At 47.8% G+C, this 21,383-nt stretch overlaps 1 protein-coding gene across 2 annotated transcripts in view; it reads left to right on the plus strand.

The window, feature by feature from the left end:
• BTAF1 (B-TFIID TATA-box binding protein associated factor 1) overlaps window positions 1–21,383 on the plus strand; it is a 324,567-nt gene that overhangs the window by 279,907 nt on the left and 23,277 nt on the right. For both annotated transcript variants that reach the window (XM_063962035.1, XM_063962034.1), the window contains exons 29-33: window positions 4,570–4,647; window positions 5,171–5,300; window positions 19,237–19,378; window positions 19,465–19,595; window positions 19,802–19,927. In XM_063962035.1, coding sequence (XP_063818105.1) covers window positions 4,570–4,647; window positions 5,171–5,300; window positions 19,237–19,378; window positions 19,465–19,595; window positions 19,802–19,927 — 607 coding nt within the window. The remainder of the gene's footprint in view (window positions 1–4,569; window positions 4,648–5,170; window positions 5,301–19,236; window positions 19,379–19,464; window positions 19,596–19,801; window positions 19,928–21,383) is intronic.

Below are 21,383 nucleotides of genomic sequence, written 5' to 3' on the forward strand. Positions count from 1 at the left end.
TATGTGATGAAGCGTGGGTTAACCCAGATAGAAAAATGCTAATTTCAAAAAAGTTATTAGCATTATACCCTTTCCCGCCAGAGGTTAGGGCGCGCTGGGAAACACCCCCTAGGGTGGATAAGGCGCTCACACGCTTATCAAAACAAGTGGCGTTACCGTCTCCTGATACGGCCGCCCTCAAGGATCCAGCGGATAGGAGACTGGAAACTACCCTAAAAAGTATATACACACATACTGGTGTTATACTGCGACCGGCCATCGCCTCAGCCTGGATGTGCAGTGCTGGGGTCGTCTGGTTGGATTCCCTGACTGAAAATATTGATACCCTGGATAGGGACAGTATTTTATTGACTATAGAGCAATTAAAGGATGCTTTCCTTTATATGCGAGATGCGCAGAGAGATATTTGCACTCTGGCATCGAGAGTAAATGCGATGTCCATATCTGCCAGAAGGAGTTTATGGACGCGACAGTGGTCAGGTGATGCGGATTCCAAACGACATATGGAAGTATTGCCGTATAAAGGGGAGGAATTATTTGGCGTCGGTCTATCGGATCTGGTGGCCACGGCAACTGCCGGAAAATCCACTTTTTTACCTCAGACCCCCTCCCAACAGAAAAAGACACCGTCTTTTCAGCCGCAGTCCTTTCGTTCCTATAAGAACAAGCGGACAAAAGGACAGTCATATCTGCCTCGGGGCAGAGGAAGGGGTAAGAGAGGGCAGCAAGCAGCCCCTGCCCAGGAACAGAAGCCCTCCCAGGGTTCTGCAAAGCCCTCAGCATGACGCTGGGGCCTTACAAGCGGACTCAGGAACGGTGGGGGGTCGACTCAAGAATTTCAGCGCACAGTGGGCTTGCTCACAGGTGGACCCCTGGATTCTGCAGGTAGTATCTCAGGGTTACAGGTTGGAATTCGAGAAGTCTCCCCCTCGCCGGTTCCTAAAGTCTGCTTTGCCAACGTCTCCCTCAGACAGGGCGACGGTATTGGAAGCCATTCACAAGCTGTTTTCTCAGCAGGTGATAGTCAAGGTACCCCTCCTACAACAGGGAAAGGGGTATTACTCCACGCTATTTGTGGTACCGAAGCCGGACGGCTCGGTAAGACCTATTCTAAATCTGAAATCTTTGAACCTGTACATACAAAAATTCAAGTTCAAGATGGAGTCACTCAGAGCAGTGATAGCGAATCTGGAAGAAGGGGACTTTATGGTGTCCCTGGACATAAAGGATGCTTACCTGCATGTCCCAATTTGCCCTTCACATCAAGGGTACCTCAGGTTCGTGGTGCAAAACTGTCATTATCAGTTTCAGACGCTGCCGTTTGGATTGTCCACGGCACCTCGGGTCTTTACCAAGGTAATGGCCGAAATGATGATTCTTCTGCGAAGAAGAGGCGTATTAATTATCCCTTACTTGGACGATCTCCTGATAAGGGCAAGGTCCAGAGAACAGCTGGAGGACGGAGTAGCACTAACCCAAGTAGTGCTGCAACAACACGGGTGGATTCTGAATTTTCCAAAATCTCAGTTGACCCCGACAACACGTCTGCTGTTCCTGGGAATGATTCTGGACACTGTTCAGAAAAAGGTGTTTCTTCCGGAGGAGAAAGCCAGGGAGTTATCCGAACTTGTCAGGAACCTCCTAAAACCAGGGACAGTGTCTGTGCATCAATGCACAAGAGTCCTGGGAAAGATGGTGGCTTCTTACGAAGCGATTCCATTCGGCAGATTCCACGCACGAACTTTTCAGTGGGATCTGCTGGACAAATGGTCCGGATCGCATCTGCAGATGCATCAGCGGATAACCTTATCGCCACGGACAAGGGTGTCTCTTCTGTGGTGGTTGCAGAGTGCTCATCTGTTAGAGGGCCGCAGATTCGGCATACAGGACTGGGTCCTGGTGACCACGGATGCCAGTCTGAGAGGCTGGGGAGCGGTCACACAAGGAAGAAACTTCCAGGGAGTATGGTCAAGCCTGGAGATGTCTCTTCACATAAATATACTGGAGCTAAGAGCGATTTACAATGCTCTAAGTCTGGCAAAACCCCTGCTTCAGGGTCAGCCGGTGTTGATCCAGTCGGACAACATCACGGCAGTCGCCCACGTAAACAGACAGGGCGGCACAAGAAGCAGGACAGCAATGGCAGAAGCTGCAAGGATTCTTCGCTGGGCGGAAGATCATGTGATAGCACTGTCAGCAGTATTCATTCCGGGAGTGGACAACTGGGAAGCAGACTTCCTCAGCAGACACGATCTACACCCGGGAGAGTGGGGACTTCATCCAGAAGTCTTCCACATGATTGTGAACCGTTGGGAAAAACCAATGGTGGATATGATGGCGTCCCGCCTCAACAAAAAACTGGACAGGTATTGCGCCAGGTCAAGAGATCCTCAGGCAATAGCTGTGGACGCTCTGGTAACACCGTGGGTGTTCCAGTCAGTGTATGTGTTCCCTCCTCTGCCTCTCATACCAAAAGTACTGAGAATTATACGGCAAAAGGGAGTAAGAACGATACTAGTGGCTCCGGATTGGCCAAGAAGAACTTGGTACCCGGAACTTCAAGAGATGCTCACGGAGGATCCGTGGCCTCTACCTCTAAGACGGGACCTGCTTCAGCAGGGACCGTGTCTATTCCAAGACTTACCGCGGCTGCGTTTGACGGCATGGCGGTTGAACGCCGAATTCTAAAGGAAAAAGGCATTCCGGAAGAGGTCATTCCTACACTGGTAAAAGCCAGGAAGGAGGTGACTGCACAACATTATCACCGCATTTGGAGAAAATATGTTGCGTGGTGAGAGGCCAGGAAGGCCCCCACGGAGGAATTTCAACTGGGTCGATTCCTACATTTCCTGCAAACAGGATTGTCTATGGGCCTCAAATTGGGGTCCATTAAGGTTCAAATTTCGGCCCTGTCGATTTTCTTCCAGAAAGAATTGGCTTCAGTTCCTGAAGTCCAGACTTTTGTAAAAGGAGTACTACATATACAGACCCCGGTTGTGCCCCCAGTGGCACCGTGGGATCTTAATGTAGTCTTGGATTTTCTCAAATCCCATTGGTTTGAGCCGCTCAAATCGGTGGAGCTGAAGTATCTTACATGGAAAGTAACCATGCTACTGGCCCTGGCTTCAGCCAGGAGAGTATCAGAATTGGCGGCTTTATCATATAAGAGCCCATATCTGATTTTCCATACGGACAGGGCAGAACTGCGGACGCGTCCTCATTTTCTGCCTAAGGTGGTGTCAGCGTTTCACCTGAACCAGCCTATTGTGGTGCCTGCGGCTACTAACGAGTTGGAGGATTCCAAGTTGTTGGACGTGGTCCGGGCATTGAAAATATATATTTCAAGAACGGCGGGAGTCAGAAAGTCTGACTCACTGCTTATATTGTATGCACCCAACAAGATGGGTGCTCCTGCTTCTAAGCAGACGATTGCTCGTTGGATTTGTAGCACAATTCAACTTGCACATTCTGTGGCAGGCTTGCCACAACCTAAATCTGTCAAGGCCCATTCCACAAGGAAAGTGGGCTCATCCTGGGCGGCTGCCCGGGGAGTCTCGGCATTACAACTCTGCCGAGCTGCTACTTGGTCAGGGGCAAACACGTTTGCAAAATTCTACAAATTTGATACCCTGGCTGAGGAGGACCTTGAGTTCTCTCATTCGGTGCTGCAGAGTCATCCGCACTCTCCCGCCCGTTTGGGAGCTTTGGTATAATCCCCATGGTCCTGACGGAGTCCCCAGCATCCACTTAGGACGTTAGAGAAAATAAGAATTTACTTACCGATAATTCTATTTCTCGTAGTCCGTAGTGGATGCTGGGCGCCCATCCCAAGTGCGGATTGTCTGCAATACTTGTACATAGTTATTGTTACAAAAAAATCGGGTTATTTGTTGTGAGCCGTCTGTTCAGAGGCTCCTACGTTTGTCATACTGTTAACTGGGTTCAGATCACAAGTTATACGGTGTGATTGGTGTGGCTGGTATGAGTCTTACCCGGGGTTCAATATCCTTCCTTATTGTGTACGCTCGTCCGGGCACAGTATCCTAACTGAGGCTTGGAGGAGGGTCATGGGGGGAGGAGCCAGTACACACCACCTAATCCTAAAGCTTTATTTTTGTGCCCTGTCTCCTGCGGAGCCGCTATTCCCCATGGTCCTGACTGAGTCCCCAGCATCCACTACGGACTACGAGAAATAGAATTATCGGTAAGTAAATTCTTATTTTAGAATAGTCACCAGCTAGCAAAGATGTACTTATGCTCTCCCTGTGTTACTAATGTTAGCAGAGTTTAAAATAGTGCTTATTTAATGTCATTTTCAGACTCCAATTATACAAATCCACATCTCACTCCGCACCGCTATTCAACATTAATGCGTTGTTTTGCATCCTGCAGTTGTGCTAGTGTAGGATTCATAGACAAACTTTAAATTGTGGGTGCAAATAGAAATTTGTGGGTGGATATGTCCTTTAGCCTTAGCTCTGAGTTGGGTAACAAGCTCCAAGTGTATGTTTACATTGTATTACTGAACTAAATATTTGATAAATGTGTTATGTCTCTTTATTTGCGCAGGTTACAGCACCAGGTTAAGAGACACAACTTAATCGTGGCTTCTTATGATGTTGTGAGGAATGATATAGACTTTTTCAGGTAAATTTGATTTTGAGCAACAGGCTTTGTGAAATGTAGGAAGACAGTGTGCGTGTTCGTGGCCGTAGTAACATGTATGTCCCAAAGTATCATACATATATGGTCTCTTTTGCAAAGTGAAGCACTATTGTTTGGTTAGATGAACTATAACGTGTGCTCTCTCCCAATCTAGTAAGGGAGGGCTGTTGGACAAAGGCATCTAAAATTGTATGCCTGTCATGCTCATACGTTCTTAACTGCAGATAATTCTATGACCGCGTCACCTATCTCCTATCTCCACCTATACCTGTAACCTTCACTTACCACTCCCACAAACCTTCCTAGGTTCCATAATCGGTGGAATGACCTGTGCTCACCGCAACTCTTCGCATTTTTTGTTTCATACGCTGCATATTTTTTAGTATACTGTAACGTAGCCAAGGCCATGGCTGGCTAAAGTTTACAATCTGTATTCTTGTATTTTATTTGTGGCTGTATACAGGTGAGCTACATTTTGAGTTAACATTTTAATGTGTTATTTTAGAAATATGAAATTTAATTATTGTATTCTGGATGAAGGCCATGTAATTAAGAATGGAAAAACGAAATTGTCAAAAGCAGTAAAGCAGATAACTGCCAATTATAGAATTATCCTTTCTGGAACACCAATTCAGGTATGTAAACTGTCTGGTACAAATTCTTTCACCGATACAGTATGTGGTAGAAAATTCAGCATGCCACCAAAGTGCATATATTGTAAATACCCTACCTCCCACTGCCATTTTGAGAGGCCTCCCCTTCCAGTAAATGTTCTGGAAACTTACAGATAAATCTTCCAGATGAAAAAGTAGCATTCTTTATATATGTTCCTTGCCCTACAGCATCTGCTGTAAAAGATTGGTAGCCAATACCCGAGGAGACTGGCTCAAGTGTGGCTTGTGATGTACTGGGACTCATTTGGATGAAGAAGGTGCCACTAGAAGTCCCTCTGGTGCCACTATAGTGTCTTATCAGCTGGGTCTGAATTGCAACAACTGACTGCATTTGATGTGAGCATCAGAGATATAGCAGTACATTAAGGCTACTGCCTCCCTCCTCTCCACAAACTGCACGCTGAGCATCACCTAGCAGTGCAACATGCCCTTCTCCAAATTCCACAGCTACCAGTCATGTATGGGAGGGACCATCGAAAAACGCTAACTCTGAATTGTTTCTGCTGCCTGTTGCGTGGACAACATTGTACACCTGTGTGTTGTAACCAGTTATCAGATTATCATTCACTGGGCATAGGAGTCGCATGATCTTTAGTAAAGGATACATAAAAATGTCACTCAGGTGTACAGCCCTGGAGTCGGGAGTAGAGACAGCAAAAGGTGAGGTGCCCCCAGTCACACATTTGACTTAATCATTGATACCAGGGACTGTAGAAAGTTAGGTTGGGCTGGCTAGTTTGATTAGGACCATAGTTTGTGAGATAGAGGTAGATGCTCTGGAGAGAGCTAAATGGAGCGGAGCCTTACTCCACCTTCACACACTGCCCCAGTGCCAGGAGTGCATGGCTCTATCAGGAGGAGCCGGGATAGGTCCCCCCCATCCCCCTCACGTCAGAACTTTGCACAGCACCAATCCAGAGCCCCTACCTCGATCTCGCCCAATGTGGACCTATTCTAACCCTGATGGCTGCGCTACTAGTTCCACTTACTTTTTTGTAGTCGAACAAATTACCTTAAGTGCGGCTCTTGAAAGTTCACAAACTCATTCCTAGTGACTCATTGGCTGCAATAATTGCCTACACTGATCTAGAAGTAAGTCTTAAGTGACTGATCATTGTGGTAGAGCATTTTTTTTTTCACAGTAGTTCCGTTATCAGCAACATCTTACATGGACCTGTGACATTGCTCACTTTCTGGTGTAAATAAAACCTTGGATTTACCCTAACTCTGAGCATTCAGCTATTAAAAAGCTTTACACTGCAATGTACCTTCAGTGTCTGCTTGCCATATCCTACTTCATTGAGTTACCCTAATATTCCACCTCCACCATACTATAGTCCTCTCTATGTTGCAGGATCCTTCACTTGGCCATTAGTTGTGTTTCACCTATGCAGAGTGGTTTTTGCCCTGGCCCTTTCTTCCTGTACTGCCCAAGCTGCTGGTCTTAAGACCAGTAAGGCGATAACACAATTTGCTACATGTGTCAGGAGAAAATGACAGACTATTTCACGTCAGACTCCTGGTTACCTACCGTTATTTGTCAAACAGCCTGTAAAGCAAATGACAGTATATGCTTTGATACAGGGCAAGCTACTAGTATACCATACAAATGTACTGAAAAGCAAGTTCCTCTTTCAGTCCAGGACAACTCCAGTTGCTGCATAATGGGCAGTGTTCAGTCTGTTCTCTGATTAGATGTCAAGCTGCCTCTCAGTTGGTGGTTTCAGTTTCAGGGCACTACAAGGCCTTTGTTTTCCTTATTGTTAAACACTTTACTTAGTGATTCATTATGCCTGTGCCGCAGCCGGCCAACTCTCTGAATTGATCTTGTAGCCTTAATGCATTGTGTTTTCCTCTTCCATTCAGTGTTTTTTTGCTTACATAAACTAGATCCTGTAGCAAGGGATTGTCTAGAGTTTTAAGCTCTATTTCTAGTTATTGTCCTGCCTCATTGAGATGAAGTAACAGATACCCCCATTCTTCTTCACTGACCTTATACATAGACAATTGTTCCTGTAGTGAAGTGCATGGCTGAAAGTGTACCAGACTACCCTTAAAGCCTCAGAGAAAAATATATTTCTTTCTCTGACGTCCTAGTGGATGCTGGGAACTCCGTAAGGACCATGGGGAATAGCGGGCTCCGAAGGAGGCTGGGCACTCTAGAAAGATCTTAGACTACCTGGTGTGCACTGGCTCCTCCCACTATGACCCTCCTCCAAGCCTCAGTTAGATTTCGTGCCCGGCCGAGGTTGGATGCACACTAGGGGCTCTCCTGAGCTCTTAGAAAGTAATAGTCTTAGATTTTTTTATTTTCAGTGAGACCTGCTGGCAACAGGCTCACTGCAGCGAGGGACTAAGGGGAGAAGAAGCGAACTCGCCTGCTTGCAGCCGGATTGGGCTTCTTAGGCTACTGGACACCATTAGCTCCAGAGGGATCGACCGCAGGCCCAGCCTTGATGTTCGGTCCCGGAGCTGCGCCGCCGTCCCCCTTACAGAGCCAGAAGCAAGAAGATGGTCCGGAAAATCGGCGGCATGAAGACTCTGTCTTCACCAAGGTAGCGCACAGCACTGCAGCTGTGCGCCATTGCTCCTCTCACACACTTCACACTCCGGTCACTGAGGGTGCAGGGCGCTGGGGGGGGCGCCCTGAGGCAGCAATAAAAACACCTTGGCTGGCTAAAATACCTCAATATATAGCCCCAGGGGCTATATATGAGGTAAATACCCCTGCCAGAATTCCATAAAAAACGGGAGAATAGGCCGCGAAAAAGGGGCGGAGCCTATCTCCTCAGCACACTGGCGCCATTTTCCCTCACAGCTCCGCTGGAAGGAAGCTCCCTAGCTCTCCCCTGCAGTCTACAAAGGGTTAATAAAGAGAGGGGGGGCACTAAATTTAGGCGCAGTATACATTATATATAAAAACAGCAGCTATAGGGGACATAACTCAGTTAGTCCCTGCATTATATAGCGCTCTGGTGTGTGCTGGCATACTCTCACTCTGTCCCCCCAAAGGGCTTTTGTGGGTCCTGTCCTCGTTTAGAGCATTCCCTGTGTGTCTGCGGTGTGTCGGTACGGCTGTGTCGACATGTTGAATGAGGAGGCTTATATGGTGACGGAACAGAGGCCGATATATGTGATGTCGCCCCCTGTGGGGCCGACACCAGAGTGGATGGATAGGTGAAAGGTATTAATCGACAGTGTCAACTCCTTACATAAAAGGGTGGATGACGTAACAGCTGTGGGACAGCCGGTTTCGCAGCCCGCGCCTGCCCAGGCGTCTCAAAGGCCATCAGGGGCTCAAAAACGCCCGCTCTCTCAGATGGCAGACACAGATGTCGACACGGAGTCTGACTCCAGTGTCGACAAGGTGGAGACATATACAAAATCCACTAGGAACATCCGTGACTTGATCCCGGCAATAAAAAATGTTATACATTTCTGACTTTAACCCAAGCACCTCTAAAAATGGGTTTTAGGTTTGGGGAGAAAAAACAGGCAGTGTTTTGTTCCCCCATCAGATGAATAAATGAAGTGTGTGAAAAGCGTGGGTTCCCCCGTTAAGACACTGGTAATTTATAAAAAGTTACTGATGGCGTACCCTTTCCCGCCAGGTGGATAAGTTACGCTGGGAGATATCTCCTAGGGTGGATAAGGCGCTCACACGTTTGTCAAAAAAGGTGGCACTGCCGTCTTAGGATACGGCCACTTTAATAGGTACCTGTTGATAAAAAACAGGAGGCTATCCTGAAGTCTGTATTTACACACTCAGGTACTAGACTGAGACCTGCAGATAGTGCTGCTGCAGCGGGGTCGGTGACCCTGTCAAACAGGGATACTAGTTGGCAAACATAAAAACATATTAAAGACGTCGTCTTATATATGGGGGATGCACAGAGGGATATTTTGCCGGCTGGCATCCAAAATAAATGTAATGTCCATTCTGTCAGGAGGGTATTAGAGACCTGTCACTGGACAGGTGATGCTGACTTAAAAAGCGCATAGAGAGCCTTATAAGGGTGAGGAATTATTTGGGGATGGTCTCTGGGACCTCGTATCCACAGCAACTGCTGGGAAGAAATAATTTTACCTCAGGTTTCCTCACAGACAAAGGTACAGTCCTTTCGGCTTCAGAAAAGCAAGCGGGTCAAATGGCGCTTCCTTTCTGTACAGAGACAAGGGTAGAGGGAAAAAGCTGCACCAGTCAGCCTGTTCCCAGAATCAAGATTCTTCCCCCGCCTCCTGTGAGTCCACACCATGACGCGGGTGCTCCACAGGTGTAGCCAGGTACGGTGGGGGGCCGTCTCAAAAAATTTCAGCAATTAGTGGGCTCGCTCACAGGTGGATCCCTGTTTCTTTCAAGTAGTATTTCAGGGGTACAAGCTGGAATTCGAGATGTCTCCCCCCAGCCGTTTCCTAAAATATGCCTTGCTGACAACTCCCTCAGGCAGGGAGGCTGTGCTAGAGGCAATTAATAAGCGGTATTCCCAGCAGGTAATACTCAAGGTGCCCCTACTTCAACAAGGACGGGGTTACTATTCCACACGGGTTGGGGTACCGAAACCGCATGGTTCGGTGTGACCCATTTTATATTTAAAATCCTTGAACACATACATAAAAAAATTCAAGTTCAAGATGGAATCGCTCAGGGCGGTTATTGCAAGCCTGGAGGAGGGGGATTACATGGTATCCCTGGACATCAAGGATGCTTACCTGCATGTCCCCATTTACCATCCTCGCCAGGAGTACCTCAGATTTGTGGTACAGGATTACCATTACCAAGTCCAGACACTGCCGTTTGGACTGTACATGGCACCGAGGGTGTTTTATCAAGGTAATGGCCGAAATGATGATACTCCTTCGAAAAAAAGGGAGTTGTAATTATCCCGTACTTGGACAATCTCGTTATAAGGGCGAGGTCCAAGGAGCAGTTGGTAGTCGGGGTAGCACTATTTTGGAAAGTGCTACAACAGCATGGTTGGATTCTAAACAGTCCAAAGTCACAGCTGGTTCCTATGACACGTCTACTGTTCCTGGGGATGGTTCTGGACATAAACCAGAAATAGTGTTTCTCCCGGAGGAGAAAGCCAAGGAGTTGTCATCTCTAGTCAGAGACCTCCTGAAGCCAAAATAGGTAGCGGTGCATCATTGCACGCGAGTCCTGGGAAAAATGGTAGCTTCCTACGAAGCAATCCCATTAGGCAGGTTCCATATGAGAACTTTTCAGAGGGACCTGTTGGACAAGTGGTCCGGATCGCATCTTCCGATGCATAGGCTGATAACCCTGTCTCCAAGGACCAGGGTATCTCTACTGTGGTGGCTGCAGAGTGCCCATCTTCAAGAGGGCCGCAGGTTCGGCATACAGGACTAGGTCCTAGTGACCATGGATTCCAGCCTTTGAGGCTGGGAGGCAGTCACACAGGGAAGAAATTTCCAGGGACTTTGGTCAAGTCAGGTTATTTCCCTACACATAAATATTCTGGACCTGAGGGCCATTTACAATGCCCTGAGGCCGGCAAGGCCTCTGCTTCAAAACCAGCCGGTACTGATCCAATCAGACAACATCACGGCAGTCGCCCATGTAAACCAACAGGGCGGCACAAGAAGCAGGATGGCGATGGCAGAAGCCACAAGGATTCTCCGATAGGCGGAAAATCATGTGTTAGCACTGTCAGCAGTGTTCATTCCCGGAGTGGACAACTGGGAAGCAGATCTTCTCAACAGACACGACCTCCACCCGGGAGAATAGGGACTTCCTCCAGAAGTCTTCCAATAGGATTGTACACCATTGGGAAAGGCCACAGGTGGACATGATGGCGTCCCGCCTCAACAAAAAGCTATAAAAGATATTGCACCGGGTCAAGGGACCCTCAGGCGATAGCTATGGACGCTCTGGTAACACCGTGGGTGTACCAGTCGGTTTATGTGTTCTCCCCTCTGCCTCTCATACCAAAGGTACTGAGAATAATAAGAAGGCGAGGAGTAAGAACGATACTCGTGGATGGCCAAGAAGAGCTTGGTACCCAGAACTTCAAGAATTTATATCAGAGGACCCATGGCCTCTGCCACTCAGACAGGACCTGCGGCAGCAGGGGCCCTGTCTGTTCCAAGACTTACCGCGGCTGCGTTTGACGGCATGGCGGTTGAACGCCGGATCCTGAAGGAAAAGGGCATTCCGGAGGAAGTCATTCCTACGCTTACTAAAGCCAGGAAAGAGGTTACAGCAACTCATTATCACCGCATATGGCGAAAATATGTTGCATGGTGAAAGGGCCCCAACAGAGGAATTTCAACTAGGTCGATTTCTGCATTTCCTGCAAGCAGGAGTGACTATGGGCCTTAAATTGGGTTCCATTAAGGTACAGATCTCTGCTCTGTCGATTTTCTTTCAAAAAGAACTAGCTTCAGTACCTGAAGTTCAGACATTTATAAAAGGAGTGCTGCATAGTCAGCCCCCGTTTGTGCCTCCAGTGGCACCTTGGGATCTCAACGTGGTGTTGAGTTTCTTAAAATCACATTGGTTTGAACCACTAAAAACCGTGGATCTAAAATATCTCACGTGGAAGGTGGTTATGTTATTGGCCTTGGCTTCTGCCAGGCGAGTATCAAAATTTGCGGCTTTGTCTTGTAAAAGCCCTTATTTGATTTTCCATATGGATAGGGCAGAATTGAGGACTCGTCCCCAGTTTCTCCCAAAGGTGGTGTCAGCGTTTCACCTGAACCAGCCTATTGTGGTGCCTGCGGCTACTAGGGACTTGGAGGACTCCAAGTTGCTAGACGTTGTCAGGGCACTGAAAATATATGTTTCCAGAACGGCTAGAGTCAGAAAATCTGACTCGCTGTTTATCCTATATGCACCTAACAAGCTGGGTGCTCCTGCTTCTAAGCAGACTATTGCTCGTTGGATTTGTAGTACAATTCAGCTTGCACATTCTGTGGCAGGCCTGCCACAGCCAAAATCTGTCAATGCCCATTCCACAAGGAAGGTGGGCTCATCTTGGGCGGCTGCCCGAGGGGTCTCGGCTTTACAACTTTGCCGAGCAGCTACTTGGTCAGGGGCAAACACGTTTGCAAAATTCTACAAATTTGATACCCTGGCTGAGGAGGACCTGGAGTTCTCTAATTCGGTGCTGCAGAGTCATCCGCACTCTCCCGCCCGTTTGGGAGCTTTGGTATAATCCCCATGGTCCTTACGGAGTTCCCAGCATCCACTAGGACGTCAGAGAAAATAAGAATTTACTCACCGGTAATTCTATTTCTCGTAGTCCGTAGTGGATGCTGGGCGCCCATCCCAAGTGCGGTTTATCTGCAATACTTGTACATAGTTATTGTTAACTAAATCGGGTTATTGTTGAGCCATCTGTTAAGAGGCTCTATTGTTTCATACTGTTAACTGTGTTTCATATCACGAGTTGTACGGTGTGATTGGTGTGGCTGGTATGAGTCATACCCGGGATTCAAAATCCTTCCTTATTGTGTACGCTCGTCCGGGCACAGTACCTAACTGAGGCTTGGAGGAGGGTCATAGTGGGAAGAGCCAGTGCACACCAGGTAGTCTAAGATCTTTCTAGAGTGCCCATCCTCCTTCGGAGCCCGCTATTCCCCATGGTCCTTACGGAGTTCCCAGCATCCACTACGGACTACGAGAAATAGAATTACCGGTGAGTAAATTCTTATTTTTTCATCCACTAGGGGTCACTGGAGTACTCTTGGGATATGGACGGTTTCCGTAGGAACAAGGCACTGAATATTAAAATTTAGAACTCTCCACCCCTCCATATCCCAGAGTACCTCAGTGTTTTTTCTGTGCTTCTCGTAGCAACAAGGCTTGTGTGGAGCTTAACCACACTACTTTGAATATTTTTATTTTTAATTTTTTTTTTCTTCTACTTTTACATTTTTTGCTCACAGCACATCCCTTCCCAGTTTCTGTAAAAACTTGGGTCCGGGATAGTGCCGCTGCACAGAGCAGCGCATGGCGTGTCGGTCCTCACTAAGAGCACCCTCACAGCCACACGCAGCTCATTCCCTGACTGCTGCTACAGCTGGACGGAGCTTACAGATAGAAGCCCCGTCACAGCCTTCGCCTCTGGACTCAGGTATGCTTGGGGTATGGGGCGGTCAGCGCACGCTGCCGCCCCGCTGTGGGGGGACACTGGTCACTGACGCCGCTCTCACTGCGCCCGCACCCGCCTCTCCTGACAGACCGCCCCAGCACCGCTCACACCCGCCGGCCGCCGCTGTAGGACCGCGCTCCATTACAGCGCTCCCCGGCTCCCTGCAGCCTGATTGCGCTGGGAATGAGATACCCGCGCCCCGGTAATTCCCGCTCAGACAGCGGTGCACGGGCCACAGGGGAGGGAGCAGAAGGGGGGGGGGGGGGGGAGATGACATTAGCGGAGGGCTGCATAAGGGGGGTGACATTGATGAAATAGGCTGTTAAGCCTATATTACAGGGTTGGCTGCACTTGTTACATATACCCTGCACTGTGAGGCATGGTGGCCATTTTAATCTTGCTTCCTGTCTTCCAGTTTGTGATTCCAGAACGTTCCTGTACTACATCTGTACTCCACCGGAGGCGCAGGGGTGTTGGTGGGAATTTGGGATCAGTTTCATATAGTACTGGCCACGTGCACTACTCTTTGCCAGATATATATATATATATATATATATATATATATGACACCACAGTACTACTTACTGAGTCGTGCAGGTTGTCTGTCTTTGTATGTTGTATTGTCTGTCTACATGATGAGTAAGGCACCGGCAAAACCAAAAAAGCACTGCCAGGTCTGTGACAGTGTGTTACCAGATGGTTCTACCACATGCGCAGTATGTTTTGTGGATTCAGCTACGAATACAATCTCTGCTCCGCTGTCTAAGCCGGTTTCATCCCGGACCCTCCATGGGCTATGCTAGCAGATGTCATGGCTGGATTGCAATCAGAATTGGCCGCCGCTCGACAGGAGCGGGAAGCGGCAAGATCTGAGTCTAGGGTGAGACCGCTAGGACTACCGGAGGGGTCTAAGTCCATTTTGGGTAGCAGGGATAAATTTACTTTGTCTTATGAACCTCACTGCGCAAGATGACGGTGAGGAGGGCGAAGTAGACCAGCAGTCCAATAGTGAAGATTTTGACAGCCCAGGCATTGATAATCTCATCAGAGCGGTGCGTCAGTCTCTGAGGTTTACAGAATCTGAGGAGCCTCTGACAAATTATGAAGTCGTCTTTGCTAAACGACAGAGGACTCCGATGTGTTTTCCGGTTTTGGAATCTCTTAATAAGATGTTACTGGAAACACGAAAGAATCCGGATAAACGGTTTTCTATACCTCGCAGATTTAAGTCTAGTTACCCGTTTCCGGAGTCTGTGACAGCTACTTGGGAGAATCCGCCATTTGTGGATTCGTCTGTGTCTAAACTTACAAAGAAATTAACCATACCAGTACCAACGGCTACTACGCTTAAAGACCCTTCAAACCGTAAAATTGAAGCTATGCTAAAATCCATGTATATAGCAGCAGGAGTGTTGCTTAGACCTGGGTTGGTTGGCATTTGGGTAACTAAGGCGCTCATGGTATGGATAACAGAACTAAAGTCTGCCCTACATGACGATCACCTTATACTTCTCGCTGATCAAATCTGGGAAGCTGCTGATTATCTATGTACAGCTTCTACTGACGTCTGTCAGCTCACTTCTCGCCTTTCATCGTCGCTAGTTGCAGCACGACGAGCACTCTGGCTGCGCTCTTGGCAAACTGAGGCGGAGGTCAAAAGAGGTATAGAGGCGTTACCTTACGGTGGCGAGAAGCTGTTTGGTCCTGAATTGGACAAATGGATTGCTGAGGCCACGGGTGGTAAGTCTGTTTTCTTACCATTGGCGCCTAGGCGGAAATACTCGGGCCCGGCGTTCAAATCCTTTCGGCCTCAGCCCTTTCGAGGCCGTGGTAGGGGACCAGCCATGGCCGGTAGACAAGGTAGAGGGCGTGGTTTCCAACAAACCAACGCCAGTCGTCAAGACGCTAAGGTCACCGACAAGCCAGTGGCATGACGGACTCCCAGCCCATCTCGGATCTCCAGTTGTGGGAGCACGCCTTCAGACGTTCCATTTGGCGTGGTTCCAGACGTCCACAGATGGGTGGATCCGCAATTTAGTGCTCAAAGGTTACAAAATAGAGTTCGACTGTCTCCCGCCACAGGACTGCCTGTGTCGGACGACAAACGGGCGGTTCTGCAACTTGCCATTCAGTCTCTGCTGGAGTCAGCAGTTTTGATTCCGGTCCCTGTACACCAACAGGGGCAGGGTTATTATTCCAGTCTGTTTGTGGTACCAAAGCCGGATGGCTCGGTCAGGCCAATATTGAACTTAAAGGGCCTCAGTCAGTACGTCACTTACTACAGATTCAAGATGGAATCTCTGCGGTCGGTAATTGCAGGTTTAGAGCCACAGGAATTCATGATTGCGCTGGATCTCAAAGATGCGTATTTACACATTCCGATTTGGCCACCTCATCAGAGGTTCTTGCGGTTTGCAATCTGGCAGAACCATTACCAGTTTCAGGCTCTACCGTTTGGCCTCTCGTCAGCGCCTCGGGTATTCACCAAAGTGATGTCTGTGATGATAGCTCATCTCAGATCCCTGGGAGTGATAATAGTTCCGTACTTGGACGATCTGCTCATCAAAGCTCCGTCTCAACAGATGCTCCTCCAACATGCGTTGCTAACGTACGATGTCCTAGTTCAGCACGGTTGGATTGTCAACTTCAAGAAATCACATCTGATTCCGTCTCAACGACTGCAATTCCTAGGTATGATTCTCGATACGGTAAATCAAAGAATTTACCTACCAGAACAGAAAGTACAGATCATTCGTCATCTGGTTCGATTGGTGCTCAAGCCACGCACAGTCTCTCTACATTTGTGCATTCGCCTCTTAGGCACAATGGTGGCGGCTTTCGAAGCGCTTCAGTTCGGGAGACTTCACTCACGTCCTTTTTCAACTGGATGTGCTCGCACAGTGGTCGGGCTCGCATCTGCAGATTCACCACAGAGTGAGGTTGTCGCCACGGGCCAGGATATCTCTACTCTGGTGGCTCAATGTACACAATCTGACCGCGGGGAAACGGTTCGGCGCCTGGAATTGGATAATTCTAACGACGGACGCGAGTCTCAGAGGTTGGGGAGCTGTAGTTCAAAATTGTCAGCTCCAGGGTCTCTGGGCGGCTCACTAAAGATTGCTGTCTATAAATGTCCTGGAACTCCGGGCAATTTACAAAGCGCTACGACAAGCAGTGCACATTCTTCGGTCCCAGCCTGTCCAGGTGCAGTCGGACAATGCGACGGCGGTCGCATACATCAACAAACAAGGAGGAACGAGAAGCCGCATGGCAATGCGAGAAGTAGCTCGAATCCTCAATTGAGCCGAGCGTCACCAAGTGGTGTTGTCGGCAGTGTTCATTCCGGGAGTGGACAACTGGGAGGCGGATTATCTCAGCCGTCGGGATTTTCATCCAGGAGAATGGGCATTACATCCAGAAGTGTTTCACATGTTGGCCCAGAGGTGGGGTTACCCTCAAGTGGACTTGATGGCATCTCGCCACAATCACCAAACTCCCCAGTATGTGTCCAGAACGCGAGATCCAAAGGCAGTGGCGGTGGATGCTCTCACCGTCGCGTGGCCGTACAGCCTCGTGTACCTGTTTCCACCGTTTCCGCTGCTCCCTCTGTTGCTAAAACGGATCAAAAGAGAGTCTGTCACAGTCATACTAGTGGCGCCTCATTGGCCTCGGAGAGCTTGGTTCTCGGATCTCCGAGGACTACTCGCAGACGAGCCTTGGCCGCTCCCACTTCGTCCGGACCTGTTACAACAGGGTCCGTTCCTTTACCCCGATTTAGCGCGGCTGCGTTGGACGGGGTGGCTGTTGAGACCGCCCTCTTAAGGAGAGAGGGCATTCCAGAATCTGTTATACCAACCATGTTACGTGCTAGGAAGCCAGTTACGGCAGCTCATTATTACAGAATTTGGCTTGCCTATATAGGTTGGTGTGAGGATTGGAAGTTTCCGACATCATCTTTCAAGTTATCCCGTCTTTTGTTATTTCTACAGACGGGGTTAGATGGAGGACTGCGTTTATCTACACTAAAGGTGCAGGTATCTGCTTTGTCAATTTATTTTCAAAGACGATTGGCTCTATTGCCGTCTGTACACACTTTTCTGCAAGGTGTCCTCAGAGTACAGCCTCCATTCATTCCACCTACAGCGCCATGGGACTTGAATCTGGTTTTAGATTTCTTACAGTCTACATATTTTGAACCCTTACACCACGTGGATATTAAGTTTCTCACTTGGAAAACAATTTTCCTACTAGCCTTGGCTTCGGCAAGGCGTGTTTCCGATTTGGGTGCCTTGTCATGCAAGCCACCGTATTTGGTGTTTCATGATGACAGAGCGGAACTTCGGACGAATCCCGCTTTCCTACCAAAGGTAGTGTCATCCTTTCACATCAATCAACCAATAGTAGTTCCTGTGTTGACAGGAAATTCTGGAACCTTGGATGTGGTACGCGCATTACGCGTTTATGTGTCCCGAACGTCTACAGTTCGTAAGACGGATACGTTGTTTGTTCTGTATGATGCTGCCAAGATGGGTTGGCCAGCTTCTAAGCAGACCTTATCCAGATGGATTAAACTGACCATACGTCAGGCTTACCTTCATGCTAGGTTACAGCCGCCTACATCAGTAACAGCTCATTCCACACGTTTTGTGGGGACTTCATGGGCAGCTGGTCGTGGGGCTTCTATGACGCAGCTTTGCCGTGCGGCTACCTGGTCATCAGTGCACACGTTTGTGCGCTTTTACAAGTTTGATACGTTTGCGGCATCAGCATCTAGCTTTGGCCGCCTAGTGTTACAGGTGCCAAACTGCTCTCCCGTCCACGGGGGAAGCTTTGGTACGTCCCAAGAGTACTCCAGTAACCCCTAGTGGATGAAAAAGAAAATAGGATTTTGGTACTTACCAGGTAAATCCTTTTCTTTGAATCCATAGGGGGCACTGGACGCCCACCCAGAGCAGTTTTACCTAGTTTGCGGTAAGTTCAGGGAATCGTATGGTAACACATTCTCACCGACTGGTTCAAGTTTCAAGTTCTATCGGTTATTGTGCCAACTATTTAGTTGTCAGTCACGTTATGTGTCAACTTTATTGTTGTCCGTTCTGTTATATGTAATTCTCCATTGTCAACCTCTCTATCGCTCCTGTTCGGCTCAGTAAAAAACGGGGCTTCTATCTGTAAGCTCCGTCCAGCTGTAGCAGCAGTCAGGGAATGAGCTGCGTGTGGCTGTGAGGGTGCTCTTAGTGAGGACCGACACGCCATGCGCTGCTCTGTGCAGCGGCACTATCCCGGACCCAAGTTTTTACAGAAACTGGGAAGGGATGTGCTGTGAGCAAAAAATGTAAAAGAAAAAGAAAAAAAAAATTAAAAATAAAAATATTCAAAGTAGTGTGGTTAAGCTCCACACAAGCCTTGTTGCTACGAGAAGCACAGAAAAAACACTGAGGTACTCTGGGCTATGGAGGGGAGGAGAGTTCTAAATTTTAATATTCAGTGCCTTGTTCCTACGGAAACCGTCCATATCCCAAGAGTACTCCAGTGCCCCCTATGGATTCAAAGAAAAGGATTTACCTGGTAAGTACCAAAATCCTATTTTTGTTTTTATATTGGGCTGTGTCTGTACATGTCATTTAGTCGTGGGTCAAGACAGTTGTGAATTAGCTAGCAGAAACTGCATGCTATTTATTTTGTACTGCAGCGAAACCTTGCTAAGGAAACAAGCCCTAATGTGCCTTTTGCTACATTTGCTTGAAGGCTACTTATATGATCTTGTGTTCTTTCTTTCCTAGAACAATGTTTTGGAGCTGTGGTCATTATTTGACTTCCTCATGCCTGGCTTTTTAGGAACAGAACGGCAGTTTGCTGCAAGATACGGAAAGCCTATATTGGCAAGTAGGGATGCTAAGAGCTCCTCTCGTGAACAAGAAGCCGGTAAGGAGTAAATCTCCTCTGGTTTATATACATTTGTTTTGTAAAACCGCTTCCCACTTAAACTTCATCTTTCCCACCCTGTTCAGGTGTCCTTGCAATGGAGGCATTGCATCGGCAGGTTTTGCCATTCCTGCTTCGGAGAATGAAAGAGGATGTATTGCAAGATCTTCCTCCTAAAATTATCCAAGATTACTACTGTTCTCTAAGTCCTTTGCAGGTTTGTTTCCTGAATTATTGTATTGTCCATTGGTTGGTTCTGTTTTAAAGGCATTATTTAGGTGGTTTAAACTGTTTAAACCCTTTGATTTTTCTATGTTTGCATTCTCTAAATCATGGCTTCAGCTCCAGAATTTGATTAATGAACTTTAAAGATCATTGCAATACAGTGTGCCGCTTTAATGTAGGTCTGTGTGTAATTTTTAGGTGCAGTTATATGAAGATTTTGCAAAATCTAGAGCCAAAACAGATGTTGATGAATCCGTGTCAACGTCTGCGCTGGCGGAAGAGTGCGACAAGCCGAAGTTGAAAGCCACAGGACATGTCTTCCAGGTAAGGCATGACAACTAAGTGTACACAACTCTCAAACGTGATTTACCCTATGCAGACAGGTATGCTGTGGTACAGTATGTGGAAGCACTGCATGAGTTTCCTGCACACTGTAGCAGGTGTAGAGATTACATCCATGAAAGCAAGAAGTCAGCTGAGCCTGAGAAATATTGAAGGCTAAGAAGTAGCATTACTTCCTGTCACTTTATCTCTTCATGATGTTATGAGACGTGGACTAAACCTAAATGGTAGTTTGAGGTTACATACACAACACTGACCCATAAAGGAAATATGGATAAATGGGAGAATCCAAGTAAGGTGAATTGCCCTATACCGTTATTAAGAAATACTGCATTTGGAATTACAATTGTGCTGGCCTTAGATAATCGTGCTAAGGCCAGCACAATTGTAGTTCCAAATGCGGTATATCTAAATAACGGTATGGATATAATGTCAAGATCATCCTATAGTCTAATCAGAGATACATTTCGGCTTCAGTCTAGATCAACCAGGCTGTGAAGAAATGGTTCACGCAACTTTTGGAATGTCTGCAGTCATGGTTTCCTAGGGTAGATTTATTGACGTTTATTGAACACGTGAGAAGCGTCTGAATTTCTGGAGTATGCAGCTCCAGGTGCTGCTCTGCTTCGGTGGTCTCCATTCAACAAACTCTCTCTTGCTAATGACCCGGGAATTAAGGGCTGTTTCAGTTGCAGTTTTATTTGACCCAGTTAAGAGCGTTAACCACGCGGCAAGCTGGAATTCATTCTTAGCAGTAGGTGGTGTGTTTTTGTTGTTTTGTTTACCCATCATGGAAGATGACACAAGATGGGGGGGGGGGGGGGGGGGGGGGAAGTTCTGGTTCTCCAAAGAAACTGGTAGTTAAGACATTAAACAATGTCTGCATGGGTCTGGGACTCCAGGTCGACACACCTTAGGTCGACGCCAAGTGGTCGACACGCCCTAGGTCGGCATGGACAAAAGGTCGACAGGAACAAGGTCGACATGGAAAAAGGTCGACATGAGTTTTTTATGGGGGGTTTGTGTCGTTTTCTTCGTAGAGTGACCGGGAACCCCAATTAGTGCACCGCGTCCCCTCGCATGGCTCGCTTAGCTCGCCATGCTTCGGGCATGGTGCCTTCGCTCGGCACAGATTACCGTTTCAATCGTAGTCCACGTGGATCGTTAAGTATGAAAAGGTTCCAAAAAAGAAAACAATTGTGAAAAACTCATGTCGACCTTTGTCCATGTCGGCCTTTGTCCATGTCGACCTAAGGTGTGTCGACCAATTGGCGTCGACCTAAGGTGTAGACCTTTTTGTTGTCGGCCTGGAGTCCGGATACCTGTCTGCATGACTTGCACCCATTACAGTTGAGTGGGATGACTGGCAATCTGCTTCTCTACCGACACACAGGAATCTGCAGCGAAACTGAACCACTGACCATGTGCTAAGAGGTGA

This window comes from Pseudophryne corroboree, chromosome 3 (genome assembly GCF_028390025.1).
Source record: "Pseudophryne corroboree isolate aPseCor3 chromosome 3, aPseCor3.hap2, whole genome shotgun sequence".
NCBI classification, from domain to species: Eukaryota; Metazoa; Chordata; class Amphibia; order Anura; family Myobatrachidae; genus Pseudophryne; species Pseudophryne corroboree.